This window comes from Mustela putorius, unplaced genomic scaffold (genome assembly GCF_011764305.1).
Source record: "Mustela putorius furo isolate JIRA1106 unplaced genomic scaffold, ASM1176430v1.1 tig00003859_pilon_pilon_pilon, whole genome shotgun sequence".
NCBI classification, from domain to species: Eukaryota; Metazoa; Chordata; class Mammalia; order Carnivora; family Mustelidae; genus Mustela; species Mustela putorius.
This window is the reverse complement of record NW_025422011.1, coordinates 1119641-1139760: the sequence shown is the minus strand read 5'-3', so window position 1 is coordinate 1139760 and position 20120 is coordinate 1119641. Positions and strand designations below refer to the sequence as shown.

The 20120-nt window shown below is 54.0% G+C and overlaps 1 protein-coding gene across 10 annotated transcripts in view; it reads right to left on the bottom strand.

The window, feature by feature from the left end:
* Nucleotides 1–2903: 2903 nt before the first annotated feature.
* Nucleotides 2904–20120, bottom strand: part of AMBRA1 (autophagy and beclin 1 regulator 1) — a 177187-nt gene continuing 159970 nt past the window's right edge. For 8 of the 10 annotated variants that reach the window (XM_045065947.1, XM_004763134.3, XM_004763130.3 and 5 more), the window contains 4 exons: nt 18517–18656; nt 11192–11284; nt 9726–9919; nt 2904–4479 (listed from right to left, as the gene is read on the bottom strand). In XM_045065947.1, coding sequence (XP_044921882.1) covers nt 3983–4479; nt 9726–9919; nt 11192–11284; nt 18517–18656 — 924 coding nt within the window. In that variant the 3' untranslated portion in view covers nt 2904–3982. Of the gene's footprint in view, nt 4480–9725; nt 9920–11191; nt 11285–12570; nt 17695–18516; nt 18657–20120 lie in introns of those variants that run through there. The other 2 variants (XM_045065946.1, XM_045065949.1) reach the window with 2 other exon arrangements.

Here is a 20120-nt window from a genome sequence, read left to right as displayed (position 1 = left end):
GTAGGGTTGACCCCTCCAATCCCAAACCCAACAGTGAACTATGGAGAGCAGAGTTGGGAACCAGGGGATTTGTCTTTGCCCTCTGCCTTTGACTCAGCTGGGTTCACTGACTACTTGGGTGTATAGAACTCCTCTGAACCGAACTCCTCATCTCCGCCAAGCTCTGTCCTGCTGACCCCACAACCTTGTTATAACAAGCAAGGGGCCCAGAGGCTCTACTACTGGTAAGGAGCTTCTTTTTTTTTTTTTTTTTTTTAAGATTTTATTTATTTGACAGACAGAGATCACAAGTAGGCAGTCAGGCAGAAAGAGAGGAGGAAGCAGGCTCCTGGCTGAGCAGGGAGCCCGATGCGGGACTCGATCCCAGCACCTGGGATCATGACCTGAGCCGAAGGCAGAGGCTTAACCCACTGAGCCACTCAGGCGCCCCAACTTTTTTTTTTTTTTAAGATTTATTTGTCAGAGAGAGCGAGCGAGCGAGCATGGGCAGACAGGGTAGCAGGCAGAGGTAGAGGGAGAAGCAGGCTCCCTGCAGAGCAAAGAGCCAGATGTGGAACTTGATCCCAGGACGCTGGGATCATGACCCCAAGCTGAAGGCATCGGCTTAACCAACTGAGCCACCCAGGCGTCCCTGGTAAGGGCTTTCTAAAGAAGGAAAGGGGTTGATGTGGAGATAAAGTTTTGACAGGTAGCTGCTGGGCTCTTCATTGGCCAGACAGGATAGAGGCAAGGCTGGCAGGACCAAAGTTGGATGCTCTCATCCACAGGCCTCTTCATAACCCCGTTTTCCAAAAAAACAGCAAGTCAGGTCCTCATCTGGGTTCATCTGGGTGGGTTCAAACTCTGGGTCAGTTAGTTGTTTGGTTTGAGGGGTGGTACCAGTTCCCATCTTGGAGGGTTTCTTTCTTTCTTTTTTCTTTTTTTTTTTTAAAGATTTTATTTATTTGACAGAGAAATCACAAGTAGATGGAGAGGCAGGCAGAGAGAGAGAGAGGGAAGCAGGCTCCCTGCTGAGCAGAGAGCCCGATGCGGGACTCGATCCCAGGACCCTGAGATCACTACCTGAGCCGAAGGCAGCGGCTTAACCCACTGAGCCACCCAGGCACCCTTGGAGGGTTTCTGTGATGAGGATAGAGATAATACACATTGAGTCCTTGGCACATGGTTTACACTAAACAAATTCATAGTCCCTACTGTCAGACCAAGGAATTCTTCCTCTCCCTGGGGGTTGGGATTTGTGGGTAGAGGGCAGGGACTGCAGTGGGGCAATCCTTCTGCCCTTCAATGAGTAATTCAAATCCCACATCTTCAAAGAAGGCTCGCCCTAACCACTCCAGTGCTCTCTGACCTAAAATGAAATTACAGTTCCAAGGTAACTGTAAGAGGTTACATAATACAAGCTCTGCATCTTACTACAAGGCAGGAAAGTGAAGCAGATAAAAGGCAAGTGGCTTGCCCAAGGTCACACAGCTGGCTGATGTGTCTTATTCCAGAACCCATTGTTATAATGTTCCAGAAAATTCTAGCATTCGTAACTATGTAATAGTTCTACACATTGTTCTGTATTACTTGCTTGCCTGTTTAAACTTTTGGTTTTGTCTCTGTTGGGAGAGTAATTCTACAAGCTCCAGAGCACCTGGGACAGAGTCGGACACACAAGAGATAGTCAAGAAATAGCCGTTGCTTGGGCACCTGCGTGGCTCATCGGTTGAGCATCTGTCTTTGGTTCAGGTCACGATCCCAGGGTCCTGGGATCGAACCCCACCTCAGGGATCCCTGTTCGGCAGGGAACCTGCTTCTCCCCCTTCCCCTCCGGCCCCCTCCCCAACTCATGCTTGTGCTCTAATAAATAAAATCTTTAAAAAAAGAAATAGTGGGGCACCTGGGTGGCTCAGTGGTTTAAGCCTCTGCCTTCAGCTCAGGTCGTGATCTCAGGGTCCTGGGATCAAGCCCCGCATCGGGCTCCCTGCTCAGCGGGGAGCCTGCTTCCCCCTCTCTCTCTGCCTGCCTCTCTGCCTACTTGTGATCTCTCTATCAAATAAATAAATAAAAATCTTAAAAAAAAAAAAAAAGAAATAGCTGTTGCTGGCAAAAACCCCTGGGCTGGCTGTTTTCTTGTATACTTCTGTAAGAGTTGGGGCAAATATCCTCCTCCCACTTTCTAAGTGACTTGAAACTCAGAAGTGGCCAAGGCCCACAGTTACACAGCAGGCCGTTCAGCCACTGTACCAAGGACATAAAATAAAAGGGAACTTGAGGGGCACCTGGGCGGCTCAGTGGGTTAAAGCCTCTGCCTTCAGCTCAGGATCCTGGGATTGAGCTTCACATCGGGCTCTCTGCTCAGCGGGGAGCCTGCTTCCTCCTCTCTGCCTACCTGTGATCTCTATCAGTCAAATAAATAAATAAAAGGGGAACTTGAGCAGCCAGCAAGTGGCATCTTAGAGGGATGCCTGTAGACCAGCCCAGGCCCCCACCTGGCCAGGCCAGACACCCATGATGGGTGGTTTCCAGGCACCATCGAGGATCCAGCTTTTTGGTCAGTTACAGTCACACCTTCATTCCAGACCTACAGTCCTGGATAGGAAGCAATCAGGATGAGGGCCTTTCTGTCATTCCTACCTACCCCCGCCCCCATCACTGTTAAGGCTGCCCCAATCCTTAGCAAGCCTGGGGGAAGCAGGAGGTGGCAGGGCAGAGCCCTGGTACCACGCACACGTGGCAGCCCATACCTGACTGGCTTCTTCTGCTGAGGCCACAGACAGGGCTCCCCACATAGGACAGCAGCACCAGAAACTGCATGACAGAACCTGGGCCCGCTGAGTTCAGTGGCCCCCTCTCCCCCCAACCCCCCAATCACCACCCCCTCCTCCGTCCTCCATGGAAACAAACAGAGAGGAGCCTGGTGAGGGGCGTGTCATCATTTTAATGATGTAGATCTTTGGTGTTTCCCTCATTAGCAGTCAGACTATCCCCTCTCCTCCCACCACAATGCTTCTATGATGAGTTACAAACAGAAAAGAAATCACATTTTCATACTAAAAACAAAATAATCAGAGCCTTGATTTCTCCACTAGAAACTACACGTACAGTTCAAGATTCCACATGCAACACCTTAAGTCACAGACCGAGACCTCACACTCTGACCTGGAGTCTCATCCCCTCCTCCAGCCTGGGGCTGGCTTTGGCCTGGGCTCATGTAATCCTGCTACCCACAGGTGCTACTCTGAGGGCCGGGGGCAGGCAGAGAGGAGCCTGGTGGACAAGCCCCGGGGGCTGGCCAGCCTACACCCCCCAGCTCCTGAGTGAGGACCTGCCCACCATCCCTTGACCCCATCCTGCATCGGGCAAGCAGGCTGCCCCCTTCACTCCATGGTTGTCCCCCATCAGTAAGTGCAGGAAGTCCCTGTCTTCAGGAATCGGGGAGCCTGGCCTGACCCCCGACTGTGGTCTCTGTGGGGTAAGATCAAGAGAGGCTGAAGCTCTGGAAGGCTCAGAGATGGAGGTGGCTCCTGGGGGGGGAGGCAGGCTGCTCCTCCTGCTCTTGGGCTCCTAGTGGCTCTGCCCATGCAACAGGGGGACAGGGCAAAGCTGCCCCACTGGCCACTGTCCCGGATGGTTTGGCCCAGATCTGGAAGACAGTTCACCCTTCTGGGCTCTCTGCCCAGGGGTGAGTCTCTTTAGCCATGTTTCTGGGAGAAAAGGGGGTTCATGGCAGGGTACCCACTTTCTCCTCCCTTTACACGGAGCACAGCAGTATGGCTCCCCTGGGCTCCAGATCCTCCAGAAGGTTCTAGTCCCGAGGCAAGCCTCACCCATTCAACTGCCTCAAGCCCACTGCCTCTGACCTTACTCGGGGCCCCCCTCTTGCTCCTGTTCCCTGATGCAGCCCGCAGCTCTTCCGCGTGGACAGTTCCCAGTCAGCTGTGAGGTCCAGTTTCTGCTCTGCGGTTCCAAGGGGAAGCACCAGTGCACACATGGGTCTCTACCTGTTCCGTGGCTCCCTGCTGGGGCCCGCGGCCTCCCCTCTGCTGCTGCCACCGCCTTCAGCAAGGTGGTTGTTATTGGTCAGGTCGCAGTGCAGGGTTGGTCCTTCAGTGCTGGGAATGGGGAGAGGGGCGGGGACCGGGGAGGAAGGCGGCAGGGGCGGCTGGGGCAGCTCCCGCCCTGGGGCACTAGGCTGGTCCCAGGAGGCTGTCCGGGGGCTCAGGCCCCGCTCTGTCAGCTGCCCGGGCTCCGCAAGCAGTCCCCGGGAGGCAGAGGGCCGGGGGGAGGACGCGCGGGTGGCTGCGGGCTCAGCGCCGGTCTGGGAGCCGCGGTGGATGCGGTGGCTGACGATGATGCTGTTGCCGAAGCCGCCCATGGAGGCCATGGTGGTGCTCTGCTCGCGCTGCACCACGGCCGTCATGCCCCCTTCCGCCATCAGCCGCTGGATCCTGCTGAGGGCGTCTTCCCCGCTCGCACCAGACTCGGAGCCTTCGCCTGGAAGGTAGGGAGCACAGCACAGAGGGAGTTTGCAGCTGGCCAGGACCACACAGGCAAGGAGGCCTCCGTGAGGAGCAGCTGGGGGATTCTCCGCCAAAAGCAGAAAGGAGAGTCCAACTCCTTTGGAGAATCAGTCAGAGACTTGAAAGCTAGACAAGACTCCCCAAATGATCCTAATTCCCATTTCTGTTCTACTGGTCGGAAAACTGAGGTGGAGGATGGCGTGAGGTGGCCAATGCCACTCAGCCTGTCAAGAGGCAGAGCCGGACCAGAAAACGGGCATTTGGCTTCAGCCCTTCCGGCACAAGTGGCAGGCTAGTCACTACGTGAATGAAGGTGGCCGGGTGGTCACAGATGGCTTGCTTTGTTTGCCTTCTCCCTGTCCAGGTAACTGGGGGACCCAGCCTGGAGAGAGGGCGTGCTGCCTGGTCTGTGGAAAGAGAGGGCGCCCTGCAGAGTGCGGCCTGAAGGCAAACAGTCTGCTCAGCCTCATTTCATGTTGTTCTGTTTACTTCCTAAAAGCTCACAAGGAAGACTGGATTTTTAACTGTTCCCTAGAAGGCATTCTGTCTCCTCTCTTCCCCAAACCACCAGATTTCCCAAGCTGTTTCCCATTTACTGTTCTCCTTGGCTTGGGCAGGATGCCGCATACCCTCATCCTTCCCTGGAGACAGCCAACTGCCCAGGCCTGAGGCTTCAGTGCACATCTCCAGGGAGGGAGAGAAGGTTCTGTTCCTTCCCCAAAGGCCTGGGCATCCCCACCCCTCTTGTGTGGGAGTAGGGGAGGCTCTTGCTCAAATCTGTTCTGTACTAGCAGTGTGACCTTGGACAAGTCCCTTAATGTCCACCTTGCACAGTGCCGGACCGAGAAAATGAGACAACAGGCGCGGTGGGCGCTCCGCGGCGGCTGTGCTGATGAACCTGGGGTCTGGGAGGAGTGGGGCTCTGTCCTGAGCTCCTTCCGCCTGTGCTAGCCCCACAGCCAACCCAAACCTGTGGGCTGCCAGGACTGGCACTACCTATCAACTTATCTGCTTCGGCTACTTGCTGGCCAGTTTGAGATTTTGCAGATTTGGGGGCACTGATGGTGAGGGTTTTTCTTTTTTGGGTACTTATTGTCAACAGCTATTTTTGTAAGACTTTTTTTGCTCCCTCCCTGTCCAGTCCCTTTTCTCTGCCTGCCTTGTGAGAGCTGGATTTCCAGCCAGCCAGTTTCACAGCTTCATGGTGTCTGAGGCCCCATTAGATCTCTCCCTCCTGGTTAGTGCTTGGCAGCCGCACGCCATGGGCCTTCGCCAGGTGCATCTCTCCAGCACCAGGCAGTGCAGACTCTGCCTGAGCTTTCTCTTCCGTGCCTGCAGTTTGCTTTTCTCCCCATCAACGCTACCCATCCACCCCCGACCCCTAAGGCGGCCGCTCTTTCCTGCTTCCCCCTCAAACAGCTCAGCACCAACTCCCAGGGCAGAAGGGAAGACACTTCTCTCAGGGGACAAAGCCTTCCAACGGTAGGGCAGAGGGTAAGAGGAAAGGTCAACCTAGGGCCGTGGTGCTGGCACAGCTCCTACCCTGTAAGCCAAAAGGGCTGCTGGCGAGGCCCCCTGGGGACCTCTCTGTGCTCGCTGCCACCCCCACTGCTTTCCAAGAACTCTGTGCACTGAGGGCCTCCCCAGCTGGGTCTGGGATGTGCAGGGGGCTGGCCCGAGGCCTGCTGGCATTGGAACTCATTGTGCTGGGCTCTGTGCCTAGTGAACTATCAGCTCTTTTCACGAAGCTCACTTCCGGGGGCAGGACAGGGCTGCCTGGGTGCCCCAAGGGCAGTGCTGCAGCCAGCTCCTCGGAGAGGCCCTCCTGTGCTTTCCTGCTGTTCCCATGGCTCTGGCCTGGGTCACCTCTCACCACGACTGTGGCTGTTATGTCCTGACTGGTCTTCTTGCTTCCTACCTCTTCCCTTTCCACCCAGCCTCCACGCTGCTGCTATTACCATTCTAATTAAGCTCAGACTCACTGAGTTCTAGTTAAGTCCCTAATCTGTTTAAAACCCAGCAGCTCCAAGGGCTCTCAAAGTTGTCAAGACACCGTAGCAGGGCATTTAAGGGCCCTCTGGTCACATCCTAGCCACTTCCCAGAACATCCCCCCTTCCTGCACCAATGCTCTTACCAAAGCTGCTGTGTGGGGCACTGTGTGACTGCCTGCCCCTGCTCACTCACACTGGGGACACCCTGGGAATGTCAAGGTCAATGTAAATACCACCCCTCCCACCTGGCCTTCTGTGGACCCCAGCAGGAAGTGGCTGCTCCCTCCCTGAGCCCTCCCAGTGCCCCATCCATCCTTCCACAGGTGTTATTTGTGGCTGTCGTATCTCCCTCCTGGGCTGTAAGTCCCCGAAGATCTCAGATTGAGTTTTATTTATCTTTGGGTCCGGTGTCTAATGCATGATCTTGCACTTGGCATCCATCTGTCTCGTGAATGTGTGGCTGAATGAAAGGGCTCCCAGGCTGATCACAGGTGCTCCAGACTTAAGGTACTCTGTGAAATCTGGTCACACGTCACCCCTCTGCTGTATGAGAAGTACTTAAGTGCTTGTTTCCTTTCTAAACTTGCTTTAGAAGGAAAAGGCAATGGTTTCATCTCGGAATCTGCTTCTCTCTGCAATGCCTTTGGATTCATGGTGCCTAACACAGTATCAATCATAAAGTCAGGGCTCAAACAGACTAGATGGAGAAGTTCAGCTGTGTCCGTGGATGGCTTCCTCTCGGCTGGTGCACACAGCTGTGAGCTGTGCTTCTCCCTCCAGGACTCCAAGCCAGGCTAACTCTTCAGCTGGCACATTCTTCAAGAAGAAAACATACTGGAGCCTGAGGGAAAAGGCAACCATGGCCGGGGATCCAAGCTATTAGCTCTAGGAGCAGTGGTGGCCATAGAAGTTAATTCTGCTGTCTCCACCCCCAGCAAAAGCATTTCTTTTTGTCTTTGAAAAATGGGAAATTGGGTTACTGTTGAGAGGACATCTTTTCCTTGGCAAGTTCTAAGGTACATTCTAGATGCAGAGGCCAGGATGGGATAAGCAAGTTCCCATAATGCCCTGAAACCACATTTAATTCTGGGGCTTTCATTGCCCAGAAGAGGGAAGTGAGGTCAAGTAGAAGGAAGAGCTGCCCTTCCCGCCCTCAGGGAACACGCTGGCCTTCTAGCCACTCGCTTTCCACCTTTGCTTTTCCCTGGTCCCGGGCCCAGGCTGTTGTGGTGGGGCTCTCATCTTCACCAGCCAAGAAGAGGCCTAGGCAACCTTTCTCCAGCGGTCAGAGGAGAGGAGTGCAGTGCAGCCAAGTTCAGGGGCAGGCCTTTGCCTCACTCAATCCATTCATTCCACAAAGTTCCTGAATGCCTACTGTATGCCCGGCAGGCATGGTATCAGTGTGGGGAGCAAAGAGTGAGCCCAGGGAATGCTCCCCTCCATTTCTGAGTGATGGGAAACTTTGAAGGTGGACAAGCTCCGTGGACTTCCTGGAAGTCCTAGAAGGAGCTAAGGAGACTAATCCAATTTTTATTGAGTCAGAAAATTAAGAGTGGCCTGGAAACCCTCTGTGCTGACTGACGGGGAAAGGGCTAAGGGAGGGGCGGCCCCAGAACGGGAATCAGTCACGCAGAGCCGTTTCCCCCACTGAACCCACCGGGGCCGCTGACGTGTCGGGGTGCGCAGGGGATACCCACCTGGGCCCCACCTTCTAGCTAAGCCCAGGAGAAGGGTCAGCAAACTTCACTAACTTCACATGTATTTCCGCTACATGTTCCTGCAGCTGTGGCCACCGGTTTGCCAACACAGAGAGAGAGGAGCAGGGCTGAGAGTTCGGATTCCAGTATGCGGAGCCTCGAGGCCCACCTGCCGGATGGGGAAGGTGGGCCAGAGGGGACGTGTGCGCCTAAGGAGACCCTTACTTCCTGGTCCCCTGCCTTGCTACCAGCATGGCAGGAGTAGCCAGTGGTTCGATGGGGTAAGCACCTCAGAACAAGGCTCCTGGTGCCAGGAGAGATGAAGCTGGCCAGTGACATCTGTCCCCACAACCCATCCTTTCCCCCTCACTTCTGCCTATGTGAGGGGCTTTCTGAAAGGGACTGGGGTGCTGGGAAGGGCGGTGTCCAGAGCTCCAGGCAAAGGTCACAGGCCCCAGACCGCCGCGGCGAGCTGCAGGAGCCCCTCTGCTGCCCTCTACACCTGCCGAAGAGAGCCGCCGCCAGCTGCTGTCCTCTGTGGCGAGGGGACGGGAAGGGAACTGCCCTGGGAAACTTGCCAGAACCAAGGAAGAGGCCTGGGCCTCAGATAGGGATGCGGCCTGGGCCACAAACCAAAAAAAGGACTCAACTTTTAAAAATCTCCATTCACAGTGGGGAGAGGGACAGTGCCCTGTGGGGGGCTACTGTACAGAAAGCTGCTCCCTGGGGAGACACAGGCAGATCTGTCACTCTGCCTCCTTCAAACCACGGATGGCTCTTCCTTCTGCGGCCCTTTTGTGGTAAATGGCTCACACAGACCTGAAGCATGTTGTGTCCGGCTGTGTCCGGCTGCCTTGTTTGAAGGTCCGACAGGCAAGGGGGCAGGGGCAGGGGTAAGGGGAGTGACTGGGGGAGAACAGCCTGCTCAGCACAGCTGCCGACAGACTCCAAAGCGGCTCCAAGCTGTACCGCTGGGAAGTGCTAATCGGCTCTCAGAAGCGTGAGGCCAGCACAGAGCCAGGGCCAAGGCCAGCCGAGCTACACCTGAGGTAGGTGAAGGAAGGGGCTGCTGGCACGCTGACCACAGCCAGAATGGCAAGGAGCCGTGGGTGTGATCACAGCTGGCCCCAGAAGCCCAGGGCCTGGCGTGCCTGTCCCGGGTACAAGAGCCCGCGGCACTGAGTCTGTCTCGCAGGCTTTTCCATCGAGGCCACCTCCTGTGTGCTCTCTCTGGAACATCAGCCTGGGTCCTCCGAGTCCGACAGAAGAGGGCGGTCAGGGTACTCGGTGGGAGCCGAGCAGAGCTGCAGGAGCAGCTCGGCCTGCTGCAAACAGTGACCCAGATCAGGGAAACGCTGTTCCCACGGAGGAGTCTCCTCACGCCCCCAGGGGAATGCGCCCCAGGCAGGTGAGAGGGCATTCCTCCTGAGAGGGGAGGGCCCTTTCTTGGCATCCCCATCTCTGCGGAGGGACCAGGAGGGCTGAGAGGACCCTCAGTCGTGTCTGTGCTCTAAAATTATGTGACGCTTACCTTCACCAGGGCCCGAAGCCGCTGTCCCTGGCTCCTGCAGCTCCCTCTCCGTCTGTGTTTCAGCATTCTGCAGCTGAAGGGCCAGAGTCTGGGTGCCCTGAGAGGTCACAGAGGTGGTGGGGTTCCGGGGCTGCAGTCCAATGGCATTCATCAGACCCATATCTCTATCTGTCCTCCACGTAGCTCTGCTGGTTCTAGGGAGAGAAAGGCAGACGGAAGTCAGGCAGCGCTTGGGACAGCACGCCTCGCCGAGTTCTACTTGCTCCCCACCAACCCTGCATAGCCCCCTGGAGCACAGCCTGCAGGCTCCGAGGACAAACTGTGCTCCTGTGGCTCCCTCCCAACGGCAGGTCACTCCTCCAGGTCAGGCCAAGCCTGGGATGATGCGAGGAGGCTGCAGAACCACCCCGTTTTGCAAACCAGCTAGTTCCATCACTTCCTCAAACAGGGAGCGTCTTTCAGGGGAGGTAGAGGGGGCTGATCCTAAGACTCTTATTTACAAGCAGGAAGCCACCAGCTGACGTCCGTGGGACAAAGGGTAAGCAGCGGGACCTTTCCTCTCTCAGCTTTCCCTTCCTTCTAACCATGTGCCGACAAGATTCCAGTTTAGAATCTTGGAACTTTCCCTGGATCTCCATGTTAGAGGAAAAGCCTTCTGGTCTCCTTCAGGGTCTTCCCACAGCAGACCATTGAAGGCAGGCAGCTCAAGCGGACCCATGAGTAAGACCCAGGCAAAAAGCTAGCATCCCTCTTCCGTTGGGCATCTCCCAGGCACTGACCCCTTGGGAGAGCTGGAGCTGGAAGCAGAGGGAGCCCATGACTTCTGTGACAGGCACCAGCCACTCCCTTCTAGCTGCTTCTGGAGACTGTTCCTCGAGCTGTGCCTTGTTATTCCTCTAGGAAGCAGTGAATGCCTAAGGTGTATTACTGACCCAGCAGTTTTTGTCAGAATGTTCCAGTCCTCATTAATAAACTAAGTGATAAGAGGATCAGTACCAGGCTTCTACTCTCTAACTGGCCCCTGTGGAAGGTCTGTCCCTGGGCTACAGCTCTGAGCAGCTTGTTCCCCGAGGCCCTGATCACCTGCAGTACTGTCCACAGATTCTCCGTGGACCACAGGCACACTTCTTGGGGTCAGCATCCCTCCCTAGTGCTCTGTCTTCCCCCTCACAGTGTGCCCAGATACCATGGCCAGGATGGGAAAGGGCCACAGGATGTCCTAGTTTGTTCTCAGTCAAGACTCTAAGCGCAGAGGTTTTTGTTCTCTTCCTTAGCCACAGAATGCTTTTCTTAAATGAAACTGCAAAAGCTCAGTGCATAAAGCAGATCAAAGAGGAGCCGCTGTGGCTGAGGAGGCAGCGAGGGAGGCCGGAGTGGTCCGAGGCACTGCCTGAGAGCCCGTCAGAAACAGGAGGAAGGGACAGGCCTCCCTCCAGCGGCTGTGCCCTCCTCCTTCCCAAACTCACCCAGGCCTTTCACTGCTCCTGCTGCTGGAGTGGACTGTGAAGACAGTCTCGTTTAGCTGGTCCCAGTAGTACTCAACACCAGAGTTTAGGGCCCTGAAAATCAGGTGGGGAAGGTGGAGGAGAAAAGGTAGAGAGAGCATTAGAGAGAACCGCCAGAACTCCGTACACCTCTCGGGCTTCGTGGACTGTGGCCTGGAAGTCCTCTCTAGTCTCTCAAGGGGCTGAGCTGAGACCAGGACTAGAGATTCCCATCAGGATGCTCCGTACTGGAGTGATGCTGCTGACTCTCCAACAGCCCAAGTGCTTGTAGCAGTGGGACTCTTCCTGCCTCTGAATGCCTCCGCAGCTCCTCTGAGGGCCTAAGAGAGCGCTAAGGAAGAGGCAGTGGGCTGAGTATTCTTCAGGCATGAAGAAAGGACCCAAGATGGCAAATGAGAGGCCAGGGAGGCCCTAGAGAGACAGGGCGCCATAGCCAGCCCTGCCTAAAGTCCAGGCTTCGTCCTCCAAAGCGGACAAAGCACAGGCTCCTGCCACTGGGTCTTCCCTGCTGCCATGGGGCAGGAAGGAAGGAAAATGAGGCATCTTACCCTTCGGAGTTCTCCCGCTGCCAACCTTGCCCTGCTTCCTCCTTTCCCTGGAATGGGCCATCAAGCTGTTCCTTTTTTTTTTTTTTTTTTTTAAGATTTTATTTGTTTATCTGACAGACAGAGAGCACAAGTAGGCAGAGAGGCAGGCAGAGAGAGAGAGGGAAGCAGGCTCCCTGTGGAGCAGAGGGCCCGATGCAGGACTCAATCCCAGGACCCTGGGATCATGACCTGAGTCAAAGGCAGAGGCCTTAACGCACTGAGCCACCCAGGCACCCCAAGCCATTTCTTCTAATCTCACACGGGCCCCGCTAGCAGAAGGGAAGCACTGGCTTCTCGTGTCTCTACAATGGCCTGCCACCCCAGGCAGCAATCCATAGACTGCTTTGTTTTTAAGAATTCCTTCCTGGAAATGGGGTTACCTAGCAGTCACTGTGGCTGAGCGTGGGGTGCTGGTGGTGAAGGTGGGGACAGGAGATGGGGAAGCGATGTCTGATCCCGTCCAAACTCTTGTGTCCCTGGGGCACCTGGCGGGCTCAGTCAGTAGAGCGCACAACTCTTGATCTCCAAGTGGTGAGTCTGAGGCCCATGCTCGGTGCAGACCTCACTTAAAAACAAAAACCAGGGGTGCCTGGGTGGCTCAGTGGGTTAAAGCCACTGCCTTCGGCTAAGGTCATGATTCCAGGGTCCTGGGATCGAGCCCTGCATTGGGCGCTCTGCTCAGCGGGGAGCCTGCTTCCTCCTCTCTCTCTCTCTCTCTCAGCCTCTCTGCCTACTTGTGATCTCTGTCTGTCAAATAAATAAATTTTGAAAAACAAAACAAAACAAAAAACCCAAGAAACAAAACCCAAACCAAACCCTGGTGTCCCTCTGGAGACTGTAAGAGATACTCTAAACAGCCGGCTCTGCTCCTAAATGGGACAGGGCGTGCACACATGCTGGAGGAACGGGGCCATGAACTGAACTGTATCCCCCCAAATCCACAGATGGGAGGCCTATCCCCCGGTGAGACTGCAGCTGGAGAGAGGGTCTTCAGGAGGTAATTAAGATTAAATGAAGCCAGAAGGGTGGGACTCTAATCTAGAAGGACTGTGGCTTTCTAAGAAGAGTAAGAAAGTGGGGCGCCTGGTTGGCTCAGTCAGCGGAACATGAAACTCTCCATCGTGGGGCTGTGAGGTTTGAGACCCGCGTTGGGTGTAGAGACTATTTAAAAATAAATCTCAGAAAAACAGAAGAAGAAAAAGAGAAAGAAGAAGAGTAAGAAAGAGATCTCTTTCTCCACCATGAGAGGACACAGTGAGAAGACAGCCCTCACCAGAACCCAGCCCTGCTGGCTCCTCCCCTCAGACTTCCATCCTCCAGAACTGTGAGGAAATAAATTTCTGTTGATTAAGACCTTCAGTCTGTGGTGTTCTGTAATGGCTGCCCGAGCTAAGACAAGCTCCAACAAAAGCCAACTTTCTCACCTAGAGCCCCCGGCCATCTTCCTTTAATGATAGAACTTCTTCAATGAAGAGCAGAAAAATTAAAGTCAGTGGGTCATGAGGAAAAGGCCCTCTGCGGGGGCAAGTGATGTCAGGATTAGCCAGGATGGGCACCTGACAGGGCTTGGATGGCGAGGGACCCCATGTCAGGACAGTGTGCTACTGCAGGTGAAAGGGAACAGGCCTGGGCCAGAGCCCTGCATCTGTCTCTCAAAGGTCATGAAGATTCTGGGGACTGGGCTTCACCTAAGGGGCACACGAGTGTGTTTGAGGAAAAGAGCCACAGCCAAGCACAGGTGCTCTTCCTTCCCTGCTCCGGTCTAACCGCCCTCGGATAGCCCCGGGGACCCACAGGGCTGCGTTTTTGGTGTGATCTTCTCCAGACCGTCTGTTTAAAAAGAAGCAGCTCCTTCCTCCTCAGAGCATTCAGCTCTCTTGGGGGGGGGGGGGCGGGCTGCTGTCTGAGAACAGCAGGGGCACTGCAGAGCCCAGGAGACGGGAGAGGACCTTCCATGAGGGAAGAGGCACAGGGCCAGAGGTCAACAGCAGTGGCCCCCGAAACAAAGCCATCACTGCAGCTTTTGCTAAGCAAATCCTGGCTGCATGAGGCCCCACGTGAGGCTAGCTGCCAGGGAGCCTCTGATTTACAAACTTGTCAAGATTTATTGACAGGTGGCAGTACCATCTGGGGCCCCGCCAAGTCCCTCCTCTGTAACTCCTGCAAGCCAGGGCTGGTGAGCGACAACAAACCGTCTACACTAGACCTACGCCGAGCCATGTGCTGCGTGGACAGGAACCTTCCTTCCGGTCTTAGAAGACAGGCCACCTGAAGGCCCCAGTCCCTGTGCTGGGAGTGGTAGCGTCATGCTGATGGTCAAAGGGTCCCCTCAAACACCTTCCGTTGGGCAGCATGCACGGTCAGCTCAGAGCTGCGGGTTCAGGACATTCAGTGATGAGGTCGATGGCCAAGCAGAAGGCGACGACAGAGACCGGCAGATGTGCTGCTCCAGCCGGCCCCTCTCCTTACTGCGTATCACCCTGCCCCCCGCCATCAACAGGTCTACTGGAGCCCTGACCTGTTCTACTTTCTGTGGTCAGAGCAGCTTGATGACAACAAGCTCATGTTTTTGGAAGTTTGGTTAAAATTCCAGGTACTGTACAAGGATCAGAGATGAAGACACCCTCTCTGGCTACTGAGACTCTTAGCCTCCAATACCCAGTATCACTGATTTCCGCCTAAAAGCTGAAGAATGCTCCCAACCATCTCTTTTCTCCTTGAGTCTTAGTAAGGATCAATGAGTCACTGTTGCCTCTGGGTTCTTCCCGGAAGCCATGTAAACACACGAAGGGATGAGGAAGCGCGGGAAGGCCGAGCAGGGCCAGCCTTTTCAAAGGGACTTGCTTCCACTGCATCCCAGGCTTCCTTCAGCAGCATCCGCGGCTGTGCTGCCAGGCTGGGCTCAGTGACTCCCTCACAGCTGGGACCTTCTGAGTTCCCTCAACCTAGCTAAGAGCTGGCCTGGCTTCCTCAGTGGTGACCATGCTCCCATGCAGATTATGGCTCTGAACATCTCAACTTTTTTTTTTTTTTTTTTAAGATTTTATTTTTAAGTAATCTCTACACCTAAAGTGGGGCTCGAACTCACATACCCAAGATCAAGAGCTGCACGTTCCACCGACTCATCCTGAACTCCTCCACTTCTAGGGAATATTCTTTTTGAGAACATCTTTCGTCTATCCCTTACATGGCTGTCTCTTTGAAAGAAGGACACGCATTTATCCCCACTCTCTCTGCAACGTGGGAAAGAGCTGGCACCTGGCTCCTATGGGACAGCCGGAAAGATGAAGTCTCTGTGGCTCCCCTTCTGATTCAGGGTGTGCCTTTCTCTTCCTTGGTCAGTGATGCTTGACTGCAATCACTGTTTACAGCGGTAGCGTCCTCTTAAGGGACAGAGCTGGGGCCCTGTCAGGGGTCCCACACTCAGCCAGGGGGCCAGATTCCCCACAGTCCCGACCTAGTTTCTTCTGGCAGGAGTCCCTCAATTCTGTCTTCAGAGCTGACTCTGAGAAGCAGTGGTCTTCCCAGCAACACCTCCCCCCCATTTGTAGGGCTGATCTATGAAGCCGGAAGTGAGCAAGCACCCCCTCACATCAATCTGGTACTTCACACCCACTGTGGTTATCGGTGGGGGTGTTGGCTGGGCTGGCAGTCAGCCAGCACAGCAGCAGCTTGGGAGGAGTGGCCGGTGGGGGAGCAAAGCAAAGGAGAAAGGAGGGCCTTGCTGCTAGGAAGGGTGGGGGGACCCGGCTATCAGCCACCCTAAAGGCTTCACACACGCGCTACGGGGCCAGCTGCTCGTCTCCTCGCCTATCGTCAGAATTTCGTTCCCTAGAATGATGGGAGTATTTCCTGAGGCCTTGTTCTACTGTCAGTGGGGTTTTAGTGCCACCAAGAGATGCCCAAGGGGCTTGTGACCTCTGTCTTTGTGCTTGGAGAGTGTGTGGAGGCTAGGACAATGGAGGAGAAATCAAGAGGGAGACAGAAAGCACAAAGCGGGGTGCAGCTGCCCGTGTCCGCAGACGAAGGCAGACAAGCACCTGTTCTTGGGGGGAGGGCTGTAACCCCGGCTGGCCAGCTGCTATGCCCTCGGGAACAGGTGTGCGAGAGCCCTGTCGCCAGGGTAAGGGCGGGGAGCTTCAGGCAGCCGCCTACTGGAGAGACAACAACCCTGAGCTCCTCCTGCCCTATTCACTGGTTCTCCTTATTCTAGGCCAGAGACCACCAAAGACTGTTCAAAAGATGTGAACATTCTCCCTTCTCCTCTCTCATTTCCCTCCATGTCAATCATTTGACCTGCTTAAATGTCTCAACATGATCTAGGGCTGCATGCTTTACCTGAGGTCTTAAGAGAGCTATGAAATTACGCGGATGTTCTTGTGGTGTATTTTTCTGTAGAAGAGCGTACATGGTTTCTATCAGAATTTTAAAGTTACTCATGATAGAAAAAAGGTAAAAAGAAAAAAAAAAACCAGCTGTAGGGAAGAGCTCAGAATTAGAAAGTCAGGGAACCTAATTCTGTCACTGATCTGCTGGGTGGCCTTGGATAAGTCTTCCCGTCTTTACCTCAATACTGCTCAGTCTTCCCTGCCTGAAGCCAAACCCCACAGATAGGAAGGGGACTGAGAAGCAGAGCAGCTCTGAACAAGTTAGGACAAAGTCATGTCTGCCTTAATTTACATGGTTCCCTCAAATATGCAGCCCTGAGATTTAGGGCATTTGCCAGAATGACCCAACAATTCAGGAAAAACAGCAACCCCACACAGGCAGGGCAAGCTAGCTCTCTCTCGGGCCAACACGGCCAACACAACTAGGTCTGCAATGGGCCCCTGTTCGCGGTGTCAAATGCCGGTGCCCGCTTGCTCCTGGAAAAGGCCAGAGTTCCTGCGGCTACGTTCCCCAGGCAGCCCAGGGTGGCTCCAGCCTGCTGGTGCTGGATGTTGAAGACAACATATGGGCAGAAAAGAGAGAAGAGAGGCCAAAGCCAGCTTCATGTTTGGCTGAGGTGTCCGTGACTCACAGCAAGTGCGGAGGCCGGGGTTTCAGACATATAAGCCTTTGTGGCACCACGATGAACTGGAGGTAGAGAGTCTGCCTCTGTTGGAGCAGGTCATTTTTACAAGGGAGGGGGCTGGGAGTTTGGCTGGGACAAAGGTTTAGTGGCTGGAGCTACAGACGAGACAATAATGTTGAGGAAGGATGTCTTGGAGAAACAGGAAAAGAAAGGCCTGTAACTACAGTGTTGGTTAAGAATAAAATTATAGCCCAGAATTCTGTGCCAGTTTTGGAAAAGATGCCTATCAGAGTCCTCTTACGAACTCCTAAGAGGGTGAGATAAGATAATCGGTCTCATGTGCTTTGGGAAAAAAGAAAGAGCTCAGAGCAGACTGATCCCAGGACTATGGTCAGGCCAGGGGGAGGGCAGAAACGGACAGAGCCAGTGCCGAGACTAATAGTGGCACAGTCGTCAAAGAAGCAGGCTCGGTTCTGGGAAGGCACGAGGAGCTAGTGAGAGGGGCCCTCTGGACACAGAGCCTGAGCAGAGTGTGGTAGGCAGAACCACAGTCTCAGACGGCAGCCTCTCTTGGGAGGGGCTCCAAAAATGCAGGATAGAGTGAAAGAGCTGCCCTTAGAACAGGGTTTCCTTTCTCCTGAGCCACTGACCTAGCTCAGCGGACAAGGCTCAGTCCCCTACCAGGCATGAGAACTGACCCAAATACACACCCTAGGAAAAAATCACCAGAGGCCCTATCAAAAGGCAACACAGACACTTCCAACAGCCACAGACCCTACCAGACCAGTCACGCCATGCTCTGTGATCTGCAGAACACCCCTGGAGAAGACTCCGCACCAAGTGGAGGACAGCATTAGGACGGCCTGGAGGCAGAAGTGGCATTTAGTCGGCTGGAACCCTGCAGCGGCCCAGGCAGCAATCAGCCTGATCTGCACTGACGCACAGAGCTTCACGCGCCCCACCTGGCTGGGTCTGGGAATTGATGACAGACCTGGCTGACTCCCAGGGTCTCGAGTGAAAGAACAGACCTCTGTCCTCCACAAGGGGAAGGGGTGTCATCAGGACCTACGACAGAAGTGTTCCCTCCTACCCCTTACTTCAGGATCGGATAATAGGTGTTCTGATTTAAATGGAGCTTTTCAATTTGCCTTCACTGTTATGAAGTGCAAGCAGAAAGGAAAACAGGCAGGACACAGAGCCAGGCTGCTAGAGATCAGTGGCCTGACAAATTAGGGCTTTAACAATACTCTATTTCCAATTTTATTTCTTAAGTTACGTCTGTGGCATTTACACAAACCCAAGACCACCTGTTGAATTTTTCTAAAAGCGTTTAGAAAAGAACCTTTGATATCTATGCTTTGCCTGCAGGGAAACTTTACTATCACTAGGGAACCGGAGAACAAGAGAAAACAAAGGAAAAAAACACTGCTTTAGATTTATGAAGACATAATAACTAAACCAGTTTTTTGAAGATTTCTGGGACGGAGAGCTAACCCTAGCAGCCCTAAGTAAAAAGGACCCTTTACAGAGTGACGCAGAGAATGAGGCAGGCTCTAGCAGAGCTTCGATTTCCCACCTACGAGACCCCATCTCACGGCCAGACCCGCGGATGATGCCAATTACTCCCATCCTCAGCCTGGATGACCCCCTCCCACCCTCACTGCCGCCCACCCTGGGCCACTCACTCTGGTCGGCAGATCACCAGGTCTCCTTTGTTGGTACCATAGGCCAGGCCAAGCCCTGGCTCGGGCAGCCAGCGGGCAGAGTTGATGCTGACATGTCTCCGCTGGTCGGCAGGCATGGGGTAAAGGACGTTGAAAACTCTCTGGGTGGGGGAGAAAGGGGAGAAAAGAGAATTCGAGGAGAAACAATTTGTTACCAAGAATAACAAAGTCCCTTCTATGGCCAGAAGCAAGTTAACCACAGATAAGAAAGAAGGTCTCTCACACATACTGGCGAACTTGGGGTAGCAGGGGGAGGCTGGGGTCCTCTTACTTTAGGAGGAAGGCTAGAACACTCTCGAGCAAGACTAGGGGCACACTTGGGCGTTTCTGCAGGAAGCTTGCTCATCATGCTCTCTTTAGTCTTTTAGCTCTTTTCATTTCATGGCTTTAAGTCAACCCCCTGGAAAGCCAGTCAGAACTCCGCTCACCAGGAAGACCTGCCCCTAACTTTCCCCTGACCAGACAAACCAGTGAGAGCCAAGCTCAACTGGGAGTCCCGTTACCATGGCAATCACAGCTCTCACAGCAATGGGGAATTGAAGGTGATAGGGGGGCGGGAGGGGGTGATAACACCAGAGAACATTCTTAATTCATCTAATTAAAAGCAATGTTAAAACTGCTATTGTTAAGGAAACCTAAAAGGTGCACTAAGATGTAGGAAGCAGGGGAGAGGGGGATCTTGAACACACAGGTACGTGATTTCGTTTTAGCTTATATAAATCACCATTAAATAGCTTGTTTCCATTTCTCCAAGGGAGAGAGTCCCCTTCAATGGTCAGCTTATTTCCAAAGCTACTATTTTCTGAGGAGGCAGCTTAGCTGCAAAAGGGGTTTGGGCCGGAGGTGAAAGACGGCCTCAGATCTCTCCGGCGGCCGCGGAGCTGCACTGCATTCCAGCATTCCACAGCAACTTCAGTCAGAGACAGGGGCAGGGCCGTGGGAGAATGAAGGATGCGGACTTTCTTTCGAATTAGAAAGCCCTGGTTTGGAGTCCTGACACCTCTTTTCTAGAACAGTGACTTCTCCAGATCTCAGTTTAAAAAGACAGTACTGGAGGCACCTCCATGGCTCAGTTAAGCATTTGATCTTTTTTTTTTTTTAAAGATTTTATTTATTTATTTGACACAGAGAGAGAGAGCACAAGTAGGCAGAGAGGCAGGCAGAGGGAGAGGGGTGAAGCAGACTCCCTCCTGAGCAGAGAGCTTGATTCGGGGCTGGATCCTAGAACCCTGAGACCATGACCTGAGCCGAAGGTAGAGGCTTAATTAACCCACAGAGCCACCCAGGCGCCCTAAGCTTTTGATTCTTGATCTCAGCTCAAGGTTATGAGTTCAAGCCCCACATTGGGCTCCATGCTAGACATGGAGCCTACTTTAAAAAAAAAAATAGGGGGGGGGGAGCACGAGAGAGAGAATGCACCACCAACCAAGTAACTGGAGAGATGAAAAGACATGATGTGTAGAAATGTCTGGCACAGGACAAGCTCACAGATGGTAACTGTTGCTAACATTACCAGGAACCTGCATCTTGGGGCTTCAAAAAAGGTTGTTAGGGTCTATGAAAAG